Source organism: Oncorhynchus keta, chromosome 36 (assembly GCF_023373465.1).
Source record: "Oncorhynchus keta strain PuntledgeMale-10-30-2019 chromosome 36, Oket_V2, whole genome shotgun sequence".
NCBI lineage: Eukaryota > Metazoa > Chordata > Actinopteri > Salmoniformes > Salmonidae > Oncorhynchus > Oncorhynchus keta.
The window spans coordinates 4,655,421-4,678,436 of NC_068456.1; the positions used below are offsets into that span (position 1 = coordinate 4,655,421).

The 23,016-nt window shown below is 41.2% G+C and overlaps 1 protein-coding gene across 3 annotated transcripts in view; it reads left to right on the plus strand.

The window, feature by feature from the left end:
* LOC118369485 (protein FAM83H) overlaps positions 1–23,016 on the plus strand; it is a 65,778-nt gene that overhangs the window by 39,746 nt on the left and 3,016 nt on the right. For 2 of the 3 annotated variants that reach the window (XM_035753898.2, XM_035753899.2), the window contains exons 4-6: positions 7,141–7,265; positions 8,446–12,664; positions 12,821–14,690. The exons of the other annotated variant lie outside the window; for it this stretch is intronic. In XM_035753898.2, the coding sequence (XP_035609791.1) occupies positions 7,141–7,265; positions 8,446–12,664; positions 12,821–12,832 (4,356 nt within the window). In that variant the 3' untranslated portion in view covers positions 12,833–14,690. Of the gene's footprint in view, positions 1–7,140; positions 7,266–8,445; positions 12,665–12,820; positions 14,691–23,016 lie in introns of those variants that run through there. 3 annotated transcript variants of the gene reach the window in all.

Below are 23,016 nucleotides of genomic sequence, written 5' to 3' on the forward strand. Positions count from 1 at the left end.
TACCTCTGGAAAATACATAATAATGTGAGATCAATAAAAGTAGTGCCAATCATATTGGAGGTAAATTAAATAATCAAAACGTGTTGTTTATGCTTTACATAACAAGTGTTGTCATCAATTCCTTTAGAGACGCCACACCCTTGCTTTTGTCACATGGGATGGCAGCAGCTTTCCACCTAAGTGTTGTGTCCTGGGTGGTGTCCTGGTAATACTATTACATTATCCTCTGCGTAGCTGTTGAGGAAGTTCACAACTCGCTGCAAGTCTTCATGCTTCAGGTGCATCCTGTGCTTGCTTGGGCCAGCTCTCTTTTTGATGGGAGGCATTAGATAATTCTCCTTGTATGACTGGTGGAGTACAGTCAGGCGTGTTCTACTGATGCTGAAAGACAAATTCCAGATACAAGTATTTTAGCATTATTATATAAACATAATCACCATCAGACACACCTGGCTAACTTGATGGGTCATGTAATCATCTGGCAAAGTGGAGTCTTTTGTTTAGACATGCTAGCTAAACAATGAACCATACTCCCAATCCATAGAGTACTAGCAATAAAAAAACGATTGTCATAGCTAGCTAAAGTTAACCAAATAGGTTCAATGTTAGCTAGCTAACATTAGGCTATAACTAGCAATGCAAATGTCATTCTGAGATAATATTACTACATTACTACACGTAATGTTAGCTAGCGAGCCAGGCATCTAACGTTAGCTAGCTATCTAACAGTAAACTTTAACTTGGTCTTTTGTTTAAACATGTAGATAGCTAGCTAAACAATGAACCGTAATCCCAATCCATAGAGTACTATCAAAACAAACAGATTGTCACAGCTAGCTAAAGTTAATCAAATAGGTTCAATTTTAGCTAGTTAGCTAGCTAACATTAGGCTATAACTACCAATGCAAATGGATTTCTGAGATAACATTAATACACAGATCATACAATGTTAGCTAGCGAGCCAGCGATCTAACGTCAGCTAGCTAGCTAACAGTAAGCTTTAACTTACAATGAAAACAACTTTCTGACAAAATTAGAAATGTATAATATCTGAAACTGTAGCTAGACTCTTACATGGATCAACGCTTCATGGCAGACTGCAACCCCATTTCATTAAATAAGACGTCCTGTCCTGTGTCGTTTCCGTTTTGTTTGTACAGCTTGCTTTGCCCATTGTGTCAAGTCACTCTGGTTCACACTGACCGTGTGCAATGCCATAAGAATCATCAGATCTTTCTCCCTCTCTATTATGGATGCCATGGTTGCCCTTAGTTTGAAGATGTATTCCGGGGACGGGTGTTTTATACAACAGCCTTCTGTGTTTTCTTTTCGACTACCTCTGCATTTGCAATCAAACGCCAGAATTCTATTCATCTCCTTATCATACTCTGCTTCTACCAGACATTACACTGATTTCAAATATCGATCAACTTCTTCCATGACAACAACACTGTTGATGACCGTTTCTTCCCCATCACTGTCATCAATGAAAATGTTTTTACCTAAATCAGGGATTTCCTCATCATCTGATTCATTTTCAGAGTCAGAGAGAGTAAGCATGGCACGATCTTCCTCCAGAAAGTAGTCCATCACAACTTTTTACTAGTGACTTTGTCGATAGCGCCTGATAAATTCAGGGCAGTAGCAACACATTTGCAGTTCTCCATGGCTAACATTATATATTTTTAAAAAACTGCAGTAGAAAGGATTATCTACACATAACGAGCAGCTCATTTTATAGGCAGAAGACGCTACACGGCAGACCAATCCGAAACTCATCTCTCGGCATGTCCAGCCCAATCATTATCTCAGCCAATCATTGCTAGCGGGAAGGTTCCTGTCTTTTTCTGTTCGCTAAACCAACTAGGCTCGTAATTTAACAACTTTATTCGTATTTACAAGTTTGTTTCTGCCAAAAAAATACATTTTGATAACACATTTAAATAAACGTTCAAATGCCGCTCCTATGAAGTCGTGACTCGCAACATACGCCTAGTTTCCTGAAACTAGTCACATTTACATAAGTATTCAGCCCCTTTGATATGAGACTCTGAATTGAGTTCATGTGCATCCTGTTTCCATTGATCATCCTTAAGGTATTGTGCGTAGAGCTCCAAGACAGGATTGTGTCGAGGCACAGATCTGGGGAAGGGTACCACAAATGTTCTGCAGCATTGAAGGTCCCCAAGAACAAAGTGCCCTCCATCATTCTTAAATGGAAGAAGTTTGGAACCACCCAAACTCTTCCTAGAGCTGGTCGCCAGGCCAAACTGAGCAATCAGGGGAGAAGGACCTTTGTCAGGAAGGTGACTAAGAATTCGATGGTCACTCTGACAGAGCTCCAGAGTTCCTCTGTGGAGATGGGAGAACCTTCCAGAAGGAAAATAATCTCTGCAGCACTCTACCAATCAGGCCTTTATGGTAGAGTGGCAAGACGGAAGCCACTCCTCAGCATAAGGCACATTGGAGTTTGCCAAAAGACACCTAAAGGACTCTCAGACCATGAGAAACAAGATTCTCTGTTCAGATGAAACCAAGATTGAACTCTGGCCTGGATGCCAAGCGTCATGTTGGAAGTGAAGCATGGTGGTGGCAGCATCAGGCTGTGGGGATGTTTTTCAGCTGGAGGGACTGGGAGACTAGATGAACGGAGCAAAATACAGAGAGATCCTTGATGAAAACCTGCTCCAGAGCACTCAGGACCTCAGACTGGGGCGAAGGTTCACATTCCAACAGTACAACGACTCTAAGCATACAGCCAAGACAACACGGGTTTGGCTTCGGGACAGGTCTCTGAATGTCCTTGAGTGGCCCAGCCAGAGCCTGGACTTGAACCCGATCAATCATCTCTGGAGGGACCTGAAAATAGCTGTGCAGCGACTCTCCCCGTCCAACCTGACAGAGCTTGAGAGGAACTGCACAGAAGAATTTGAGAAACTCCCCAAATACAGCTGTGCCAAGCTTGTAGTCTCATAGCCAAGAAGACTCAAAGCTGTAATCGCTGCCGAAGGTGTTTCAACAAAGTACTGAGTAAAGAATCTGAATACTTATGTAAATGTGATGTTTAATTTCATTCTTTTTTGCTAAAATTTTTAGAAACCTATTTTGCTTTGTCATTATGGGGTATTGTGTGTAGATTAATGAGGGGGAAAAATGATTTAATCCATTTTAGTATAAGGCTGTAACGTAACAAAATGTGGAACATGTTAAAGGGTCTGAATACTTTCCGAATGCACTGTAAATAGCATAAATAGCCTTCTGTCCGACTGATACTGACTAGCAGTATCTGATGCATATGCAGGATGCAAAGTGTACACAGTGAGAGTGACATGATAATCTAAAACCTAGACCTATTGTCTACCTGAGCTAAAGGCTTATGTCTAACGGTATATGCCAGTTAGCCATGAGAGATGAATAGATGATGAGAGAAATAGACCCCATAGATTACTAGATTAAGCCTGCAAATGACTTTCTGAAATAGATCTCTACCTGATGTTCCCATTAGAGGCAATGAACGCTTGATCGCCAACAGCTGATTGCCATGTGGGTGTTTAGCAAGCCCACCGCATGCTACGTAATGCTAACATCAACAGCCCATCCAAGCTATACTGAGCGTTGATTGGTCATCGCACGACTATACAGGGTCAGCTTCTCCACTAAGGTCCAAGGTGATAACTTGAAATCTGAGGGAAAACGGTTAGGGTTATGACAATGGTTAAGCAGTAGTAATCAATTCAACATGCACTTCTGTAAATACACTGAAAGAAAATGGTCAATATTAGGGGACATCTTTATCTATATATTACCAGATATCTGACATTTTATTAGATATAAGGAGTAGACATGCTCCAGAAACACATGTCCTTCATTTCATATACGGAGATAGGATATTCTCTGTTATGGGACAGTTTCTACATGCATCCAATCTGGACCTCCGAAATCTACCTACTACCATATGAGTCCAGAGCTATATCTGGGGTATACGTTCAAGACACACACCTGTAGAATATTTTCACTCCGAAAAGGGTGTGTCAACATGCTGACATATCTAAGCCAATTTATTCAGGCATGAACGAATCCACATATTTTCAGAAATGTATCATAGTCCTTAGTTGATCATTTATCTCTCCGTATAAAAAAAAAAGTATATATTTCACAAAAAATCCTTACCTTTGTATATATAGTGTATAATGTATGTGGACACTCCTTCAAATTAGTGGATTCGGCTATTTCAGCCACACCCGTTGCTGACAGGTGTATAAAATTGAGCGCACAGTCATGCAATCTCCATAGACAAACATTGGAAGTAGAATTGCTCGTACCGAAGAGCTCAGTGACTTTCAAAGTGGCACCATCATAGGATGACACCTTTCCAACAAGCCCCGGTCAACTCTTAAGTGCTGTTATTGTGCAGTGGAAATGTCTAGGAGCAACAACGGCTGGTAGGCCACACAGAACGGGCCCGTCGAGTGCTGAAGCACGTAGCTCGTAAAAATAGTCTGTCCTCAGTTGCAACACTCACTCTCGAGTCCAAACTGCCGCTGGAAGCAACGTCATCACAAGAACTGTTCTTTGGGAGCATCATGCAATGGGTTTCCAAGCCTAAGATCACCTAAGATCATGCAATGCCAAGCGTTGGAGTGGTGTAAAGCTCGTCGCCATTGGACTCTGGGTTTGGCGGATGCCAGGAGAACAATATCTGCCTGAATGCATAGTGCCAACTATAACCTTTGGTGGATGAGGAATAATGGTCTGGGGCTTTTTTTCATGGTTCGGGCTAGGCCCCTTAGTTCCAGTGAAAGGAAATCTTAACACTAAAGCGTACAATGACATTCTAGACGATTCTGTGCTTCCAACTTTGTGGCAGCAGTTTGGGGACGGCCCTTTCCTGTTTCAGCATGACAATGCCCCCGTGCACAAAGCAAGGTCCACACAGAAATGGTTTGTCAAGATTGGCGTGGAAGAACTTGACTGGCATGCACAGAGCCCTGACTTCAACTCCATCGAACACCTTTGGGATGAATTGGTACGCCGACTGCGAACCAGGCGTAATTACCCAACATTAATTAGTGCCCAACCTCACTCATGCTCTTGTGGCTGAATGGAAGCAAGTCCCCGCAGTAATGTTCCAACATCTAGTGGAAATCCTTCCCAAAAGAGTGGAGGTTGGTTATAGCAGCAAAGGGGGACCAACTCCATATTAATGTCCGTGATTTTGGTATGAGATGTTTGATGAGCAAGTGTCCACACTCTGTCATGTAATGTACAGTATGTGAATCATAGATATTTAATTATTTTGTCCTTGTATGTCTAATCAAAAATGGGCTAAATCCGACTCATGAAAATCAAATCAAATCAAATTTTATTTGTCACATACACATGGTTAGCAGATGTTAATGCGAGTGTAGCGAAATGCGTGTGCTTCTAGTTCCGACAATGCAGTGATAACCAACAAGTAATCTAACTAACAATTCCAAACTACTGTCTTATACACAGTGTACGGGGATAAAGAATATGTACATAAGGATATATGAATGAGCGATGGTACAGGGCAGCATACAGTAGATGGTATCGAGTACAGTATATACATATGAGATGAGTATGTAGACAAAGTAAACAAAGTGGCATAGTTAAAGTGGCTAGTGATACATGTATTACATAAGGATGCAGTCGATGATATAGAGTACAGTATATACGTATGCATATGAGATGAATAATGTAGGGTAAGTAACATTATATAAGGTAGCATTGTTTAAAGTGGCTAGTGATATATTTACATAATTTCCCATCAATTCCCATTATTAAAGTGGCTGGAGTTGGGTCAGTGTCAATGACAGTGTGTTGGCAGCAGCCACTCAATGTTAGTGGTGGCTGTTTAACAGTCTGATGGCCTTGAGATAGAAGCTGTTTTTCAGTCTCTCGGTCCCAGCTTTGATGCACCTGTACTGACCTCGCCTTCTGGATGATAGCGGGGTGAACAGGCAGTGGCTCGGGTGGTTGATGTCCTTGATGATCTTTATGGCCTTCCTGTAACATCGGGTGATGTAGGTGTCCTGGAGGGCAGGTAGTTTGCCCCCGGTGATGCGTTGTGCAGACCTCACTACCCTCTGGAGAGCCTTACGGTTGAGGGCAGGGCAGTTGCCGTACCAGGCGGTGATACAGCCCGCCAGGATGCTCTCGATTGTGCCCAAATTGTTTGACCTTTTCAGGTGCTGAAAATGATTGTGCTTCTTCACAAGATGGTGTCATATCTGAGCATATATTTACACCACATTCAGTAGTAGGCTATGCAAGGCACGGAAAGGAAAACATCCAACTTGCTATTTCCAAAGCGCATCTCTGCTACTTCTGTTTAAAAAATGCAGCATAACAAATCCAGAGCTCCAGTCACAATACGTGTTTTGTTTACTGGAAAGATGCAGACTTAAGCCTATCTTTGCAAAAATATATTTTATGGAACAGAAAATCAAAGTTGCACACCCACAAAACCCCTACCTGCCCTGTTTGTTATTATGGATGATGCAATGGTGCAGAGTTGTTCATCAGCGGTGGTCCCTCGCAGACCAGACCCAAGGTGGTGGTAGTGTTGGTCTGTGATCCACTCCAAACTGTCAATGCATAAATCATGAATTAAAATTGTGTCGATATTGCAAGAAAATATTGTAATTTCACATAACCATACCACAAGTTAACGTTAGCTATTCTACCTGCTTCATTCATGATCAGAAAACTAACTGGAACTATCTAGCTAGCCAAGTTAGTTAGTTAGATAGATAGCTATTTAGCGTATATTAACCAGTAATACAAAATACGCTTAAACGTTTTAAAATGTTAGCTGTCAACTTGAGACTTGATAAGGGGTAAAAGTGCTTTTCCATGAAGGGAAGGCAATTTCATTATTTGTTAGCTCGGCTACCAGTTAGCTTTAATTAACCACCTATCAATCCTAGCTTGCTAGCCTTACTGGCTACTGGCCAAATAAGCTAACGTTCTTGATTCTAATTACTAGGATAAATAAATAATATCTCAAATGAGTTACTCACTTTAGCTTTAACTTCTTTGAGGTATTTCTGAACAGCTTCTCACTTATTTCAGTGTTTTTTGGAGAACATCTAATGAGAACATGTTTTTATCTTGCAGTTCATGCGTGTCAGAACTGTGTCAGGGGTCACCTATCACTGTCGCTCTGGGAAGACCTTCAAGGGTCAGATGATGGATCGCTTCTTGCTGACAGACTGCAGGGCAGTCCTGAGTGGAAACTATAGGTGAGGGTTCAATAATGAAGAATGTGATACAAAGTGTTTCAAATTTGTACAAATGTTGCATGATTTCTCAAACCTGACATTTAGTCATGTGGATCTGAAAATAACTACATTAAGTTGCTCTTACACCTGTGTAGTAACAAATACATAACATTAGTATTGATGCATTTTAATTTAGCAACTGCTTTGTTTCTTTCATATATTTTTATTGGAGCAAATTTCTTTAAGTGCAAAACAAAACATGCCACTTGGTGGCAGACAAGCCACACAGCATCCATAGACAACAATTGCATACAATAGGAGACAAAACAACACTGACAAACAATTGACAATGAGCAATAATAGTTTGGGTTCTTTACGACACCAACCAGATTGTGCTCATGAGCTTCCGACCTGTACAGGCCGTCGGAGATGCACCCAGATTTTTTTTATTTTTAAATAGTATTTCACCTGCTCCTACATTCAGTATCAGTCAAAAGTTTGGACACACCTACTCATTCTAGGGTTTTTCTTTATTTGTACTATTTTCTACATTGTAGAATAATAGTGAAGACGACAAAACTATGAACTAACACATATGGAATCATGTAGTAACCAAAAAACTGTTAAACAAAAAATATTTTATATTTGAGATTCTTCAAAGTAGCCACCCTTTGCCTTGATGGCAGCTTTGCACACTCTTGGCATTCTCTCAACCAGCTTCATGAGGAATGCTTTTACAAGTCTTGAAAGAGTTCTCACATATGTTGAGCACTTGAGCACAAAAGCAGTTATTCCTAAATGTGTTGTTCATTTCTATCCAACACGAATGGATCACGCTGTAGATTGAGTAAAAATAATCCTGGATCTTTGTAACTTCTTGAGTAAAACTCAATCTTCGGACATGTCCATAAACAGTGAAAATAAGACCCAAAGGCATTTAGAGCAAATGGGGGGGATCTGTGGACCGAACTTGCTCAGAGTGTGGGGGGTTAAATAGTGCCTATGTAAATACTGGAAACTGCCAATGAGGAAGATTGGTTCTCTGAGCCTATTACAGAAAAAAGTAGCATTTGGAATTGATAGGTTTAATTGATTTGTTTTGTAATTGCATAGTAATGGAGTTGAGTTCCTTATTCCATTGTAATACATATATTTAGCTTAATTATGTGTAATGAAATGTAATTAATCTCTTTGCCCGCAGCTTCATGTGGTCTTTTGAGAAGCTTCACCGTTGCATGGCTCACCTCTTCCTTGGACAGCTTGTGACTACTTTTGATGAGGAGTTCCGGATCCTGTTTGCACAGTCCCAACCTTTGGTACTGGAAAATGTCCTTGTTCCAATGCCACACTACAGCAGTTTATCTGACAGTCAATACAGCAGTGATCGGACACTATTGTTCAGAGATCCCAGAAAGTTCCTCCCCATAGACAGCTCTCGTCCTGTAGAATGGGCTAGACATTCCTCTGATGACCGTATGGATATGGTTCAGAATATGATGCCTCCTGGAAGGTGTGAGCCCATCCACAGTTCACTAGATCAGGGTCCACTAGATATGTACAGCAACAAGTACTCCTCCCAGCAATTTAAACTGGAGCAGCAGTCTTTTATGGCACAAGGTCACCCCATGATGCAGTCAAACACAATGGAGTTTGCTGGCTCTAAAAGGCACAGTTATGCAGAGGGCACTTATGCCGGACATTCCTCCTCTCAATTCATGCAGCACCAAGCCATTCACAGCTTTGAGGGGTATACGGCAACCCAGAACAGGAAGATACATAGGGAACAGCATCACTATCAGAGAACAGGGCTAGAACCAGGTTATAGCGGCTACGATCAATTCAGGGACCAAGGGTACCCTCTGATGGATCAGTATTCTGAGTCTGGGTACCCACATGGAATAGCGATAGAGCCACCAGACAACTATGACCCTGTACTGAATTATTTGTCATCATCAAACCTTGCTGTGGAACTGGGACATGGCTCAAACAAATTATCAAGTCCAGGAGAGGGTCCCTTTAGTCAGTCAAACCCCAAAAGACTGAGCACGGGCCAGCCTCATGCCTGTCAGACCTCCCCAACACAACAAAACCCATTTGAACAGAGATCATTTTTTGTCAGGTCTGGTTCAGACTGTAAAACACAGGATCCCAGTGCAAAGCAGGGGATGCGAGATTGGAGGATCAGCTCATACCTCAGTGCATATGATGATGCAGGAGAGGAAGAGATTCCACAGCCTATGGGAAATGACCCCTTTCAAGAGCCCCTTAATCCATCACAAGGCAAATTACTTGCTCCACTGGTATCAGATACCAGGTTTAGTGCCAAAGATTTACCCAAGATTCCAGGGCTCAGGTTAAACAAGCCCACCTGCCCAGAACACTCAAGAACACTAGAAATTCTTGTTAGCTTAGATGCCCAAACAACACTAACACCACCTTTGGAGTCGTCATCAACCACTGAAGGTGACAAATCAGAGGAGATGGATGTAAAAGAGCCCAAAAGAGAAGAGTCATTCCGTAGGAGGTTCAATCCTGCTATCCAAAGGACCTCGAGACTAAGATCCTCACTCATCTTCAGCTCACAACTCGAACAGCATATCTCACAGGAACAGAAATATAACTCTGGCCAACACTGTGAGGAAACTGCCAATGAGGAAGATGACCCATCTAGATTATCCTTGACCGCTCAGGTTTGGGGGAAAAGAAGATCCATTACAAGAGAACCTTTTGAATGGAGACTTAAGTCAGCGATAGTTGATAATTCAACCATTGAGTCTTTGAAATCTGAGGACATCACTACTGATTCGGGTGATAAGGAATTGACAAAGTATCTTCCTGTGAGCACTGACAAGGTTTCTTCAATGGAACAACTTAATTCTGCCCATGAAGAACAAACCAAAACGGTAGAATCTGCACACCCATCCAAACCTTCTCAAGCTGAGAAACCCAAAACCATACAATCAGCACACCAGGCATCTATATTGAGCAATAAATCCTATATAGATATGAATGATCCAGACAGTAGGTTATTTTTTTTTAAAGAGTTGGCTGCCAAACGAAAAGCTGCAAAGGCTGCAGAGTCTGAGAGCAGCGCTGAAAAAGCTCCTGTAAAACCAGTAACTCCATTTGACTTAAAAATTAAGGAACCAGTCACAAGGATAGAACCTAACCTTCCAATAGCCACACTAAATCCAGCAGATACTTCAACCAATAAGCCAGCTCCAGCAGATACTTCAACCAATAAGCCAGCTCCATCAACAGAGGCACCTCCTAATCCATCAGATACTTTCACCACAAAGCCAACAACATCGACAGAAGACCCACTTTATCCAGCAGATACTTCAATAAAAAAGACAGCTACATCAACAGAAGCATCATCAGAAACACTGGAGACTTCACCAGTGTTACAGGAGAACAAAACATCCATGGCAAAATGTGGTTCCTTACTTGATGTCAAAGAACACCATTCTAAAAATAAAGAACAGCAAGACCTTCAACTTCCCAAAAGTGACTCCAAAACATTTCTCAGGGATAAATTATCTTGTGTCGATGGCCTACTTAGAGTCTCTACTGATACTGAGAAGATAGAGCTGAAGAACAGTCGGAACCAAAGTGTGTCTAAAGTTAACCCTAGAGATACAAGTACATTTCTTAAGAGCACCTCAAATCAGTGTTCCTTTAACATCTCCCCAAAGGATTTCAGTTTATATAAACGATCTCCAAAGAAACCAAAGTCATTCAATCCTGCTTCAAATGAGCTAAACCCATCTCTTCCACTCACACTAACAGAAGCTAGCTCATCTTCATATCCGACACCAAAAGGTTTAAGCTCAACTAGTCTCACTTCATCAACAAATGCAGCAAAGGAGTTGAGCTCAGCCCTTACCCCCACCCTTAAGGAGCCCAGTTCATCTATCCCCATGTCAAAGCAGCCATTACCATCCTCTAAACCTATCACAGTAGAGTCCAACATACCTCTGAGCCCCACCCAATCTGAGCCAGGTGTGTCTCATAAGCAGGACAAAACAGATTCCAAGGAATCTCTCAGCCCTATCCCAATGCAATCTTGCTCATCCTCAATCCCTGCAACAGAATTTAGCCCTCTGCCAAACCCTACCCAAACACAATCTAGTTTCTTACCCAAGTCCACCTTAGTTGGGTCAATTTCATCAACACCAATGGAATCTAACACCTCCCCCAAACCCTCTACAAAGGAGTCATTGTCTACAATTGCCACAACTGAGTTGAGGTCATCCTCTTCTAAGACCAACCCAATAAAATCCTATTCCTCCCCTTGTCCTGGCCAACATGAGTCGGTTTTGTCACTCAAACATTCCAAAACAGCATGCAACTCCTCTCCAAAGCCCGCTACAGTGTCCAATGACTCTTACAACTCTTCACCTCCATCTTCAAAGCATGTCATGGAAGAAACCAACAAATCTCTCATCTTCACACCAACAAAGTCTAGCTCTCCTCCTGAGCCTACCCCAACAGAATCTAGTGCTTCAACCAATCCAACACCAAGAGAACTCAACCCTCTTCCTAGCACCACCCCAACGGAACCAAGTGCATCTACAGGCCCGACCCTAACAGAATCAAGTGAATCTTCTAACCCAACCCCAACAAAATCACACTCCTCCCTTACATGTGGGTCAGGTGGATCAGTTGTGTGTCCCAAGCCTGGCCAAACAAAGTCCAGAACTTCTCCAAACCTCACCCCAAAAGAATCTTGTTCCTCTCCTAATCATACCCTAACTGAACCTACCTCACCATTCAACCCTGTCCTTGTGGAATCCGTCCCATCAAGCAACTCAAACCCAACTGAATCCACTGCTTCTCATGACACTGCCCCAGCTCCACCCGTCATTGTGAATAACAGTAAGGAGGGCAAACCAAGTAAACTTAACAAGGAGCAAAACGTGGGAAGTTCTGCAGCTTATAAAGGTGAGAAGATAGCAGGTGATCCTGAAACTAAGAGAAAAACTGCTCCTGGAGAATCTGCCTCCCATGGATCTCAGAGTCCTGATGAGACCAAAGAGAATAACAGCACTATGAAACCAGAGATCACAACAGATCAAAGCAATCCCATACCACCCCCAGTGAAGCAACCTAAAGTAAGCCAGTCCCACTACCATTTGTCTACTGCCAATGTACTCTCTAGCAGCAACCTAAGAGATGACACAAAGCTCCTATTAGAGCAGATTTCTGCTAACAGCCAGAGCAGGACAGAACTCACGAAAGAATCTGCTGTCACTGATGATGCCAAACAGGATGAGGCTGACCGGGGTGTTAGTGGTAAGGAGGAAGCATCAGCCCGACGACAGATCAGAGGCCCGGCTAGAACTTCTCAGGAGAGGGAGAAGCTTCTTCAGAGAATCGATAGCATGCGGAAGGGGAGGAAAGTCTACAGCCGCTTTGAGGTAAAGTACCCTGCTGCATCAATAGGCCAGTAGCAATTTAACTAAATTAAATTACTAAATTACCTATTGTAACCGAGGTACCTAATTGTTTTCAATCTCACCTGCTTGCCTTCATCTGAGCTCAAGTTTTCTGCTTGTTATTCTGTATTTTGTTAGATGGCGCCTTAACCAGGGATCGGAAGGATGAGTGAGTATGGAGAAAGACCACATTTTCCTCTAGAACTTGTCCTGTAACTATGCCCATTCTCCAAAAGTCTAAAACCACAGATCGAAGAGGGATCACTAGTTAAGTAACATAAATATTATTCTCAGGTTTCTATATTAGAGGGTTTCTCCGAATGGACTATATGCATGTAAAGCATTAAGGATTTTGGGAACAAAAACTTGACTAAGTTTACCAACATGGATTGCAGAGACTCTACAGTGTGGACAATGGACCTCTGCTGTCTACAAAGGGGAACTGAAAAATCCAATCCCATCAGCTAAATGCACAACTAAATGTGCAATATATTTGAAAATTATTGTGTTCCTAGACACACTGGACGCACTGGTGTTGTTGACTGCAATGTAATATCTGTCACTCTCTGGGTTGTTTAATTATTATCTGTTTGAGGATCTGTTTTATATACTAACAATAATTTCCAAATAATACAATTAGAATCACCTTAGAAAATGTATTAATCATAAACAGTGCAATAATAGCTTTCAAATAGTTGGACCACTTTTTTCATTTGGAATGCTTTATTAGAATTATTAAATCAGAATAACAGTGTGCTAGATTAACCAAATGTATGCATGAATAATCATGTGTATTTGCACAAAAATATATATATACAGTATATATGTAATACTGTGATTTTAATGCCACAGGACATTAGGTCCCTTTTTTAAAAGAGGCTATCTGTGATTGCTACATCAGTTTTGGACTTTTAAATTAATTATACAATGTTTTAGAACACCTACTCAGGGTTTTTCTTTATTTTTACTATTTTCTACATTGCAGAATAATAGTGAAGACATCAACACTATGAAATAACACATAAGGAATTATGTAGTAACCAAAACAAAGTGTTAAATAAATCAAAATATATTTGAGATTTGAGATTCTTCAAATAGCCACCCTTGCCTTGATGACAGCTTTGCACATGTTAAACAAATCAAAATAGATTTTATATTTGAGATTCTTCAAAGTAGCCACCCTTTGCCTTGATGACAGCTTTGCACACGCTTGGCATTCTCTCAACCAGCTTCACCTGGAATGCTTTTACAACAGTCTTGAAGGAGTTCCCACATATACTGAGCACTTGTTGGCTGCTTTTCCTTCTCTCAGTCCGACTCATCCCAAACCATCTCAATTTGGTTGAGGTTGGGGGATTGTGGAAGCCAGGTCATCTGATGCAGCACTCCATCTCTCTCCTTCTTGGTAAAATAGCCCTTACACAGCCTGGAGGTGTGTTGGGTCATTGTCCTGTTGAAAAACAAATGGTAGTCCCACTAAGCCCGATTGAAAGTGTGATTTAAGTGTGCCTTGAATTCTAAATCAATCACAGACAGTGTCTCCAGGAAATCACCCCCACACCATAACACCTCGTGCTCCCTGCTTTACGGTGAGAAATACACATGCGGAGATCATCCGTTCACCCACACCGCGTCTCAAAGCCACGGCGGTTGAAACAAAAATCTCCAATTTGGACTCCAGTTCAAAGGATAAATTTCCACCGGTCTAATGTGCATTGCTCGTTTTTCTTGGCCCAAGCAAGTCTCTTCTTATTATTGATATCCTTTAGTAGTAAAAAATAAGAAAAACTCTTGAATGAGTAGGTGTTCTAAAACTTTTGACCGGTAGTGTATATACCTATTGATTCTTGAAGAATATGACTTGTAAAATGTCCCATCAGCTTAGTTCATCTGTCGTACCCCATCAGAACTCAAAATATAAGCTTGTTTTACTCAATTGTTTGTAAATGATGCAATTGTAAAAAATAAAATAAATACTTTATAGCCTCAGAAGATGGTTATAACTATAGTTTTGATGTCATGGATTGTCAGTTCTTCCATCCATAGCTCTCTGAATTTGAGACTATTACATTTCTCAAGCCCCATCCCTCAGTTGTGTACCAAATAACAGTGTCAGGGAGTGGTGGCTTTGTTGTTGTTAAAACTGCAGATTGCCCCTTTAACCATTGGACAACAGCATGGTATGCGGTTTTTCAGTTATATTACTTGCTTATCGTCATGTCCATTGACCCCCTCTATGTCTCAGTGGGAAAGCATTCAATATGGTTAATCATTTATGGATTGGTGTGTAAATGCTTTCAATGCCAAAGTCTGAAAATGTCATGAAAATATCATTTCTAACCTGCTCAATCCACTGCCTACAGTATGTAAACTATATTTTGAACTTTAATATTATATGCGATTCCTTACTGGTTTAACTATTTTTAAAGCTCCGACGGCTCTGTTTTTACCAGTATTTGCATGAATTATTATTTGAATTAATTTGCTCAACTGTGTTGGATGTCACTGGTGTCAAGCTCTGTGCTCTGCAAGCTAGTGTCTAAGCAGTACCTAGCAGTCACTTGTGACTGATCTGCTGATACACAGTTGATACAGTCAGCTGTTGTGTAGTCCCTGGGTTACCCTGTCTATTATGTTTACTGTAGAAATGTACTAAGCTACATAAAGTGGGGGCGTTTAGATTTTTTTTAATGTTTCATAAAAAAGACTGGAATATTGTGCAAGCCCCTTTGTTCGACACCCTTGTCACTGAGAAGATCGTTATCTGTGTCACCAAGAACATCACAAGCAGTTGGTATTAGTGTGTAAAAGTTCAGCAATGTTATTTGAACACACCCAGCAGCTACAATTTCTAGCACAAAGGTTAGCACAAATGTTGCAACAATGTTTGATAACAATTTTGGTTTAATAATACCCAGTGCTTGATTTAGACTAAAATGCCCGATACTCATTTTGGGTGCCAGCAGTGTTGTGTTCAAGACCACCTAAAGATGTTGTGTTCAAGACCAATACCAGAAAAATGCATGTCCAATTCCAAGACCATGATTGTAATTGTGTCAAATCGCCCCCCATAATAAGAGTTAAAATGTCCAGTATTTCTGTGTTCATATTTCAGAACAACATATGGATTCTTTAGACATTCTGATTGGTGAAGAAATAGCAACATTACAAATTATCACAAAGAGGTCTATGATAGATAAAAGGACCAAAGATGTTACAACTTCCAATACTAATAGTGAGCGTGTGTAACAGTATAATTTTAAACCGTCCCCTCGCCCATACCCGGGCGCGAACCAGGGACCTTCTGCACACATTGACAACAGTCACCCTCGAAGCATCGTTACCCATCGCTCCACAAAAGCCGCGGCCCTTGCAGAGCAAGGCGAACTACTACTTCAAGGTCTCAAAGCAAATGACGTCACCAATTGAAACGCTATTTAGCGCACACCGCTAACTAAGCTAGCCGTTTCACATCCGTTACACTCACCCCCCTTTTGACCTTCCTCCTTTTTCCGCAGCAACCAGTAATCCGGGTCAACAGCATCAATGTAACAGTATAACTTTACGTCCGTCCCCTCGCCCATACCCGGGCGCGAACCAGGAACCCTCTGCACACATCGACAACAGTCACCCTCGAAGCATCGTTACCAATCGCTCCACAAAAGCCGCGGCCCTTGCAGAGCAAGGGGAACTACTACTTCAAGGTCTCAAAGCAAGTGACGTCACCAATTGAAACGCTATTTAGCGCACACCGCTAAATAAGCTAGCCGTTTCACATCCGTTACACGTGCAACTTTCAAACAATTCCCCCCACCCTTCCCTACCAGCGAATCAAGTAAATTCTAACTTGCACGACAAAGTTTGAGGATATTTTACAACTAATGTAAAGGGCAGTAATGTTATGAGTAAAGTAGGAAGCTCAGTTTTCAATAGGCAAAAATATGTTAATGTGACATGAAAGGAGTGTGGATATTTGGACTGGCGAAGCGGTTAAATACGTTGACTAAATGGGAGCTGCTAAATATAATTTCTTTACTAAATCAAATCACATGTTATTGGTCACATACACATATTTAGCAGATGTAATTTCAGGTGTAGCGAAATGCTTTTGTTCCTAGCTCTAACATGTGTCTTATATATATGTGTGTGTGTGTATACTTTTTTACATTTTTTATTAACCTTTATTTAACAAGGTGTGTGTGTATAATTTTTTATTTTTTTATTTAACATTTGTTTAACTAGGCAAGTCAGTTAAGTACAAATTCTTATTTACAATGTCGGCCTACCAAAAGGCAAAAGGCCTCCTGCGGAGACGGGGGCCTGGGATTAAAACAAATAAATAAATACGATATAAATATAGGACAAAACACACATCACAACAAGAGAGACAACACAACACTACATGAATAGAGACCTAATACAACAACATAGCAAGGTAGCAACATATGACAACACAGCATGGTAGCAACACAACATAACAACAACATGGTAGCAACACAACATTATTGGGCACAGACAACAGCACAAAGGGCAAGAAGGTAGAGACAACAATACATCATGCAAAGCACCCACAACTGTCAGTAAGTGTCCATGATTGAGTCTTTGAATGAAGAGATTGAGATAAAACTGTCCAGTCTGAATGTTTGATGCAGCTCGTTCCAGTCGCTAGCTGCAGCGAACTGAAAAGAGGAGCGACCCAGGGATGTGTGTACTTCCGAGACCGTTAACAGAATGTGACTGTCAGAACGTGGAGGATGAGGAGGATGTATGTGGAGGATGAGGGCTGCAGTAGATATCTCAGATAGGGGGAAGTGAGGCCTAAGAGGTGGGTCTTGCGACAGGTATAGAGAGATGACCAGTTTACAGATGAGTATATAGTGCAGTGATTAACTTTAGCCTGCAGCTTTGATATGTGCTGAGAGAAGGACAGTGCACCGTCTAGCCATACTCCCAAGTACTTATATGAGGTGACTACCTCAAGCTCTAAACCCTCAGAGGTAGCAATAACACTTGTGGGAAGAGGGGCATTCTTCTTACCAAACCACATGACCTTTGTTTTGGAGGTGTTCAGAACAAGGTTATAGTTAGAGAAAGCTTGTTGGACACTAAGAAAGCTTTGTTGTAGAGCATTTAACACAAAATCCAGGGAGGGGCCAGCTGAGTATAAGACTGTAACATCTGCATATAAATGGATGAGAGAGCTTCCTACTGCCTGAGCTATGTTGTTGATGTAAATTGAGAAGAGCATGGGGCCTAGGATCGAGCCTTGGGGTACTCCATTGGTGACAGGCAGTGGCTGAGACAGCAGATTTTCAGACAGCAGATTTTTATACACTACACTCTTTGAGAGAAGTAGTTAGCAAACCAGGCCAAAGACGCCTCAGAGACACCAATATTCCTTAGCCGGCCCACAAGATTGGAATGGTCTACCATATCAAAAGCTTTGGCCAAGTCAATAAAAATAGCAGCACAATATTGCTTAGAATCAAGGGCAATGGTGACATCATTGAGGACCTTTAAGGTTGCAGTGACACATCCATAGCATGAGCGGAAACCAGATTGCATATCCGAGAGAATACTATGGACATCAAGAAAGCCAGTCAGGGCCTCCCGGGTGGCGCAGTGGTTACGGGTGCTGTACTGCAGCGCCAGCTATGCCATCAGAGTCCCTGAGTTCGCGCCCAGGCTCTGTTGTAACCGGCCGCGACCGGGAGGTCCGTGGGGCGATGCACAATTGGCCTAGTGTCGTCCGGGTTAGGGAGGGCTTGGTCAGTAGGGATGTCCTTGTCTCATCGCGCACCAGCGACTCCTGTGGCGGGCCGGGCGCAGTGAGTGCTAACCAAGGTTGCCAGGTGCACGGTGTACCCTCTGACACATTGGTGCGGCTGGCTTCCGGGTTGGATGCGCGCTGTGTTAAGAAGCAGTACGGCTGGTTGGGTTGTGTGTCGGAGGACGCATGACTTTCAACCTTTGTCTCTCCCGAGCCCGTACGGGAGTTGTAGCGATGAGACAAGATAGTAGCTACTACAACAATTGGATACCACGAAATTGGGGAGAAAAAAGGGGTCAAATTCACACAAAAAAAAGAAAAAGAAAGTCAGTCAGTTGATTATTGACAAGATTTTCCAACACTTTTGATAAACAGGGCAAAATAGAAATGACTTAAATGTAAATGTAAATAGGCATATAACAGTTAGGATCAGCTTGATCTCCCCCTTTAAATAAAGGACGAACTGTGGCTGCCTTCCAAGCAATGGGAACCTCCCCAGAAAGGAGAGACAGGTTAAAAAGTTGGAGGTAGGCTTGGCGACGATAGGGGCAGCAACATTAAAGAAGAAAGGGTCTAAACCATCTGACCCAGATGTTTTTTTGGAGTCGAGTTTAAGGAGCTCGAAGCAGTAATCTCTCCGGCTAATTTTGGTCAAATTTTGGTTGTAGGTTTGAAGTTTTGATCTGGAGGGAAAGCCATGCTGTGGAGGGTAGCATCCTGCATATGTACCTGCCGAAGAATCCAAGAATCCAAGTCAGAGTACAACAATCGGTTAACCACCTAACTGAGGAATTTAATTTAATCTTGCGTAATACCCTAGATGCATTCGCACCCCTAAAAACAAGAAACATTTGTCATAAGAAACTACCTCACTGGTATACAGAAAATACCTGAGCCCTGAAGCAAGCTTCCAGCAAGCTTAAGAAAAAGATCATGATCATTAGAAAGCAAATTACGGACTCCTCTTTAAATCTGCGTATTTCTCCAAAGCTCAGTTGTCGTGAGTCTACACAACACTGCCAGGACCTAGGATCAAGGGATACACTCAAGTTTTTTTTATACTATATCTCTTGACACATTGATGAAAATAGTAATGGCCTCTAAACCTTCAAGCTGCATACTGGACCCTAGTCCTACTAAACTATTGAAAGAGCTACCATTGATCACCATATTCTTTTGGAGAGATTGGAAACCCAAATTGGTCAACACGGACAAGTTCTGGCCTAGTTTAGATCTTATATGTCAGAAATATATCAGTTTGTCTCTGTGGATGGTTTGTCCTCTGGCAAATCAACTGTACATTTCAGTCTTCCTCAAGGTTTTGTTTTAGGACCACTATTGTTTTCACTATATATTTTACCTCTTGGTAATGTCATTCAGAATCATAATGTTAACTTTCACTGCTATGCGGACGACACACAGCTGTACATTTCGATGAAACATGGTGAAGATATGTCAGTCGTCCTGGTCCCCAATCAGAGGCAGCTGATTGGATATGTCAGTCGTCCTGATATGGCCCCCAATCAGAGGCAGCTGTTTATCGTTGTCTCTGATTGGGGATCATATTTAGGTAGCCATTTCCACATGGAAGGAAACTGCTCAGGGATTTCATCCTGAGGCCAATGGTGACTTTTAAACAGTTACAGATTTTAATAGCTGTGATATGAGAAAACTGAGGATGGATCGAAAACATTGTAGTTACTCCACAATAAATGACAGAGTGAAAAGAAGGAACCTTGTACAGAATAAAAAATACTCCACAACATGAATCCTAATTCCAATAAGGCACTAAAGTAAAACTGCCAAAATATGGCAAATAAATTAACTTTGTGTCCAAAATATCCAACATAAGACATCACTGAGTACCATTATTCATATTTTCAAGCATGGTGGTGGCTGCATCACGTTATGGGTATGCTTGTCATCATCAAGGACTAGGGAGCTTTTGCTCTGACATGCAATGTCAAGTGTGGGACCCTGTATAGACAGGTGTGTGCCTTTCCAAATCATGTCCATTCAATTTACCACAGGTTGACTCCAATCAAGTTGTAGAAACATCTCAATGATGATCAATGGAAACAGGATGCACCTGAGCTCAATTTCGGGTCTCATATCAAAGGGTCTGAATACTAATGTAAAGGTATTTCTGTTTTAAAGGTTTTATACATTTGCAAACATTTCTAAAAAACTTTTTTTGCTTTGTCATCATGGGGTATTGTGTCTAGATTGCTGAGGATTTTTTTTTTATTTAATCAATTTTAGAGTAAGGCTGTAACGTAACAAAATGTGTAAAAAGTCAAGGGATCTGAATACTTTCTGAAAGGCACTGTATGTTCTTATTGTTTGTATAATGTATTTTACAAGTGTTAAGATGTGTATTCTGTCAATTATTTTACACAATGATTATTCCCTATTGGAATTGGGCCTTTAGGTATCCTCTCGGAGGCCAGATGTCACCATAAAACAGGTCTTCGTGGAATCTGGGCCCCTGAGCCATAAAATTGTCCATGGGTGTCCTTAAGAGGTTTTAAGATGTTTCAAATGTATAGCCTTTTCAAACCCAAGGTCTCAGCCTTGATGTAATGGCATGGAAGGGTGAAACAGTGAACAGATATGGCAAGGGTATGTAGGTCAGCCAGCCTTTGGATTTGAGAAATATGCTGTGAACCTCTAAGAGGAACATGTCTGTCTTCCCATATGCATATGTCTGTCTGTCTATCTCTTAAATATAGAAGTTGTCCACCTTAAATTTTGCATCTATTATTTTTCCACACCTTGACCAGATGTTTGATTCCTAACATTTCCCTCAGTCAAGTATTGAATATCAAGCGCAGATTCAACTACAAAGTCTAGGGAGCTTTTTGAAAGCCAATGATGGTAGATCGGTAACAATAACAAATCAGACATTGAATATCTCTTTTAGCAAGGTGAAGTTAATAATTGTGCTGTGGATGATGTATTAAACCACCTAGACACATCAAAGACACAGTTGTTCTTCTGAACTGAGCTGCAGGACAAGAAGGAAACTGCTCAGGGGTGTCACCATGAGGCCATTGCGGATTTCAAAACATAATCAGAGTTCAACGGCTGTGATGGGAGAAAACTGAGGATGGATCAACAACATTGTAGTGACTCCACAATAATGACCTAAATCACAAAGTGAAAAGAAGAATATAAATATACAAAATATGCATAAAGTAACACGACAAAAAAAAAACACGACAAAGGAATACACTTTTTGGCTTAAATGCAAAGCCTTATGTTTGGAGCAAGTCCAACACAACAACACATCCATCACTGAGTAACTGCTTCCTTATTTTCAAGCAATGGTTGTGGCTGCATCATAGTATGGGTATGCTTGACATATACAAAAACAGTGGAGTTTTTCCAGGATGAAAATAAACGAGATGGAGCTAAGCACAGGCAAAATCTTAGAGGAAAACCAGCTTCAGCCTTCTTTACACCAGGCACTGGGAGAGGAATTCAGTTTTCAGCAGGACAATAACCTACAACACAAGGCCAAATCTACACTGGAGTTGCTTACCAAGAAGACAATGAATGTTCCGGAGTGGCCAAGTTACAGTTTGACTTGTATCTGCATGAAAATCTATAGCAAGACTTGAAATGTGAAGATTTTTGAAAATAATAAAAATGGGCAAATATTGCACAATCCAGGTGTGCAAAGCTCTTAGAGACTTACCCAAGACACAGCTGTAGGGTGAGTACTTATCAAATCAAGATATATTAGTGTTATATTTTACATTAATCTCAATGGAAAACTTTGACAAAGTATTTTGTGTAGATCGTTGACAAAAAAAAGACAATTAACTCAATTTTAATCCCACTTTGTAACACAATAAAATGTGAAGAAATCCAAGGTGGTGAATACTTATGGTAGACACTAGATAAATGTAATACTTTTTCAACACGTTTGATTTTCTTAGGACTACAATAAAGTTTAATACCGGAGTGAATGTGTTTGTATGTTGATACAAAATATTTTGTTGGTGTACTCTTTCTTGTGGAACAGGACCTGAAAAGGCATGATCGTTATGATTTCAACCTTTCTGAATAAAAGTCTTGATGCTACACAGCAGATTGTTGAAAAGAGTGCTTTTCAGTAACATGCGACAGAGCCAAAATGCCAATTTGGATACTGAGGTTCCAGACCTGTTTGACCTCAGCGAGGGATTGACGCTGCTAAAAAAGTAACACTGTGTTTAAAGCTTTGGGCTATTTCTTATCTCACTTATTGATTAGAACAATTAGACTATGAGCTCTCCTATTTCAAAATGTCCCAATTCAAAACAGTTTCTGCAAGCTGATTATAGTGTTTTACATTTCAATGAGCTTACTCTTGCGGCTTCACGGGGACAGTTGGAGACGGGAAAACTCTGTTTGCCGTCACCCAGAGTGGAAGGTTTGACAGGATCGACGAGGAGAGGATGAAATGTTTCCCTCTGGAGTTTCTTAGGGATGTATGAACTGTGAATTGTAACAGGCATACTGTTGATAAGTGTTACAAACATTTTGACAGGCCTACTGTTGATCGCCAGCCTGTCTC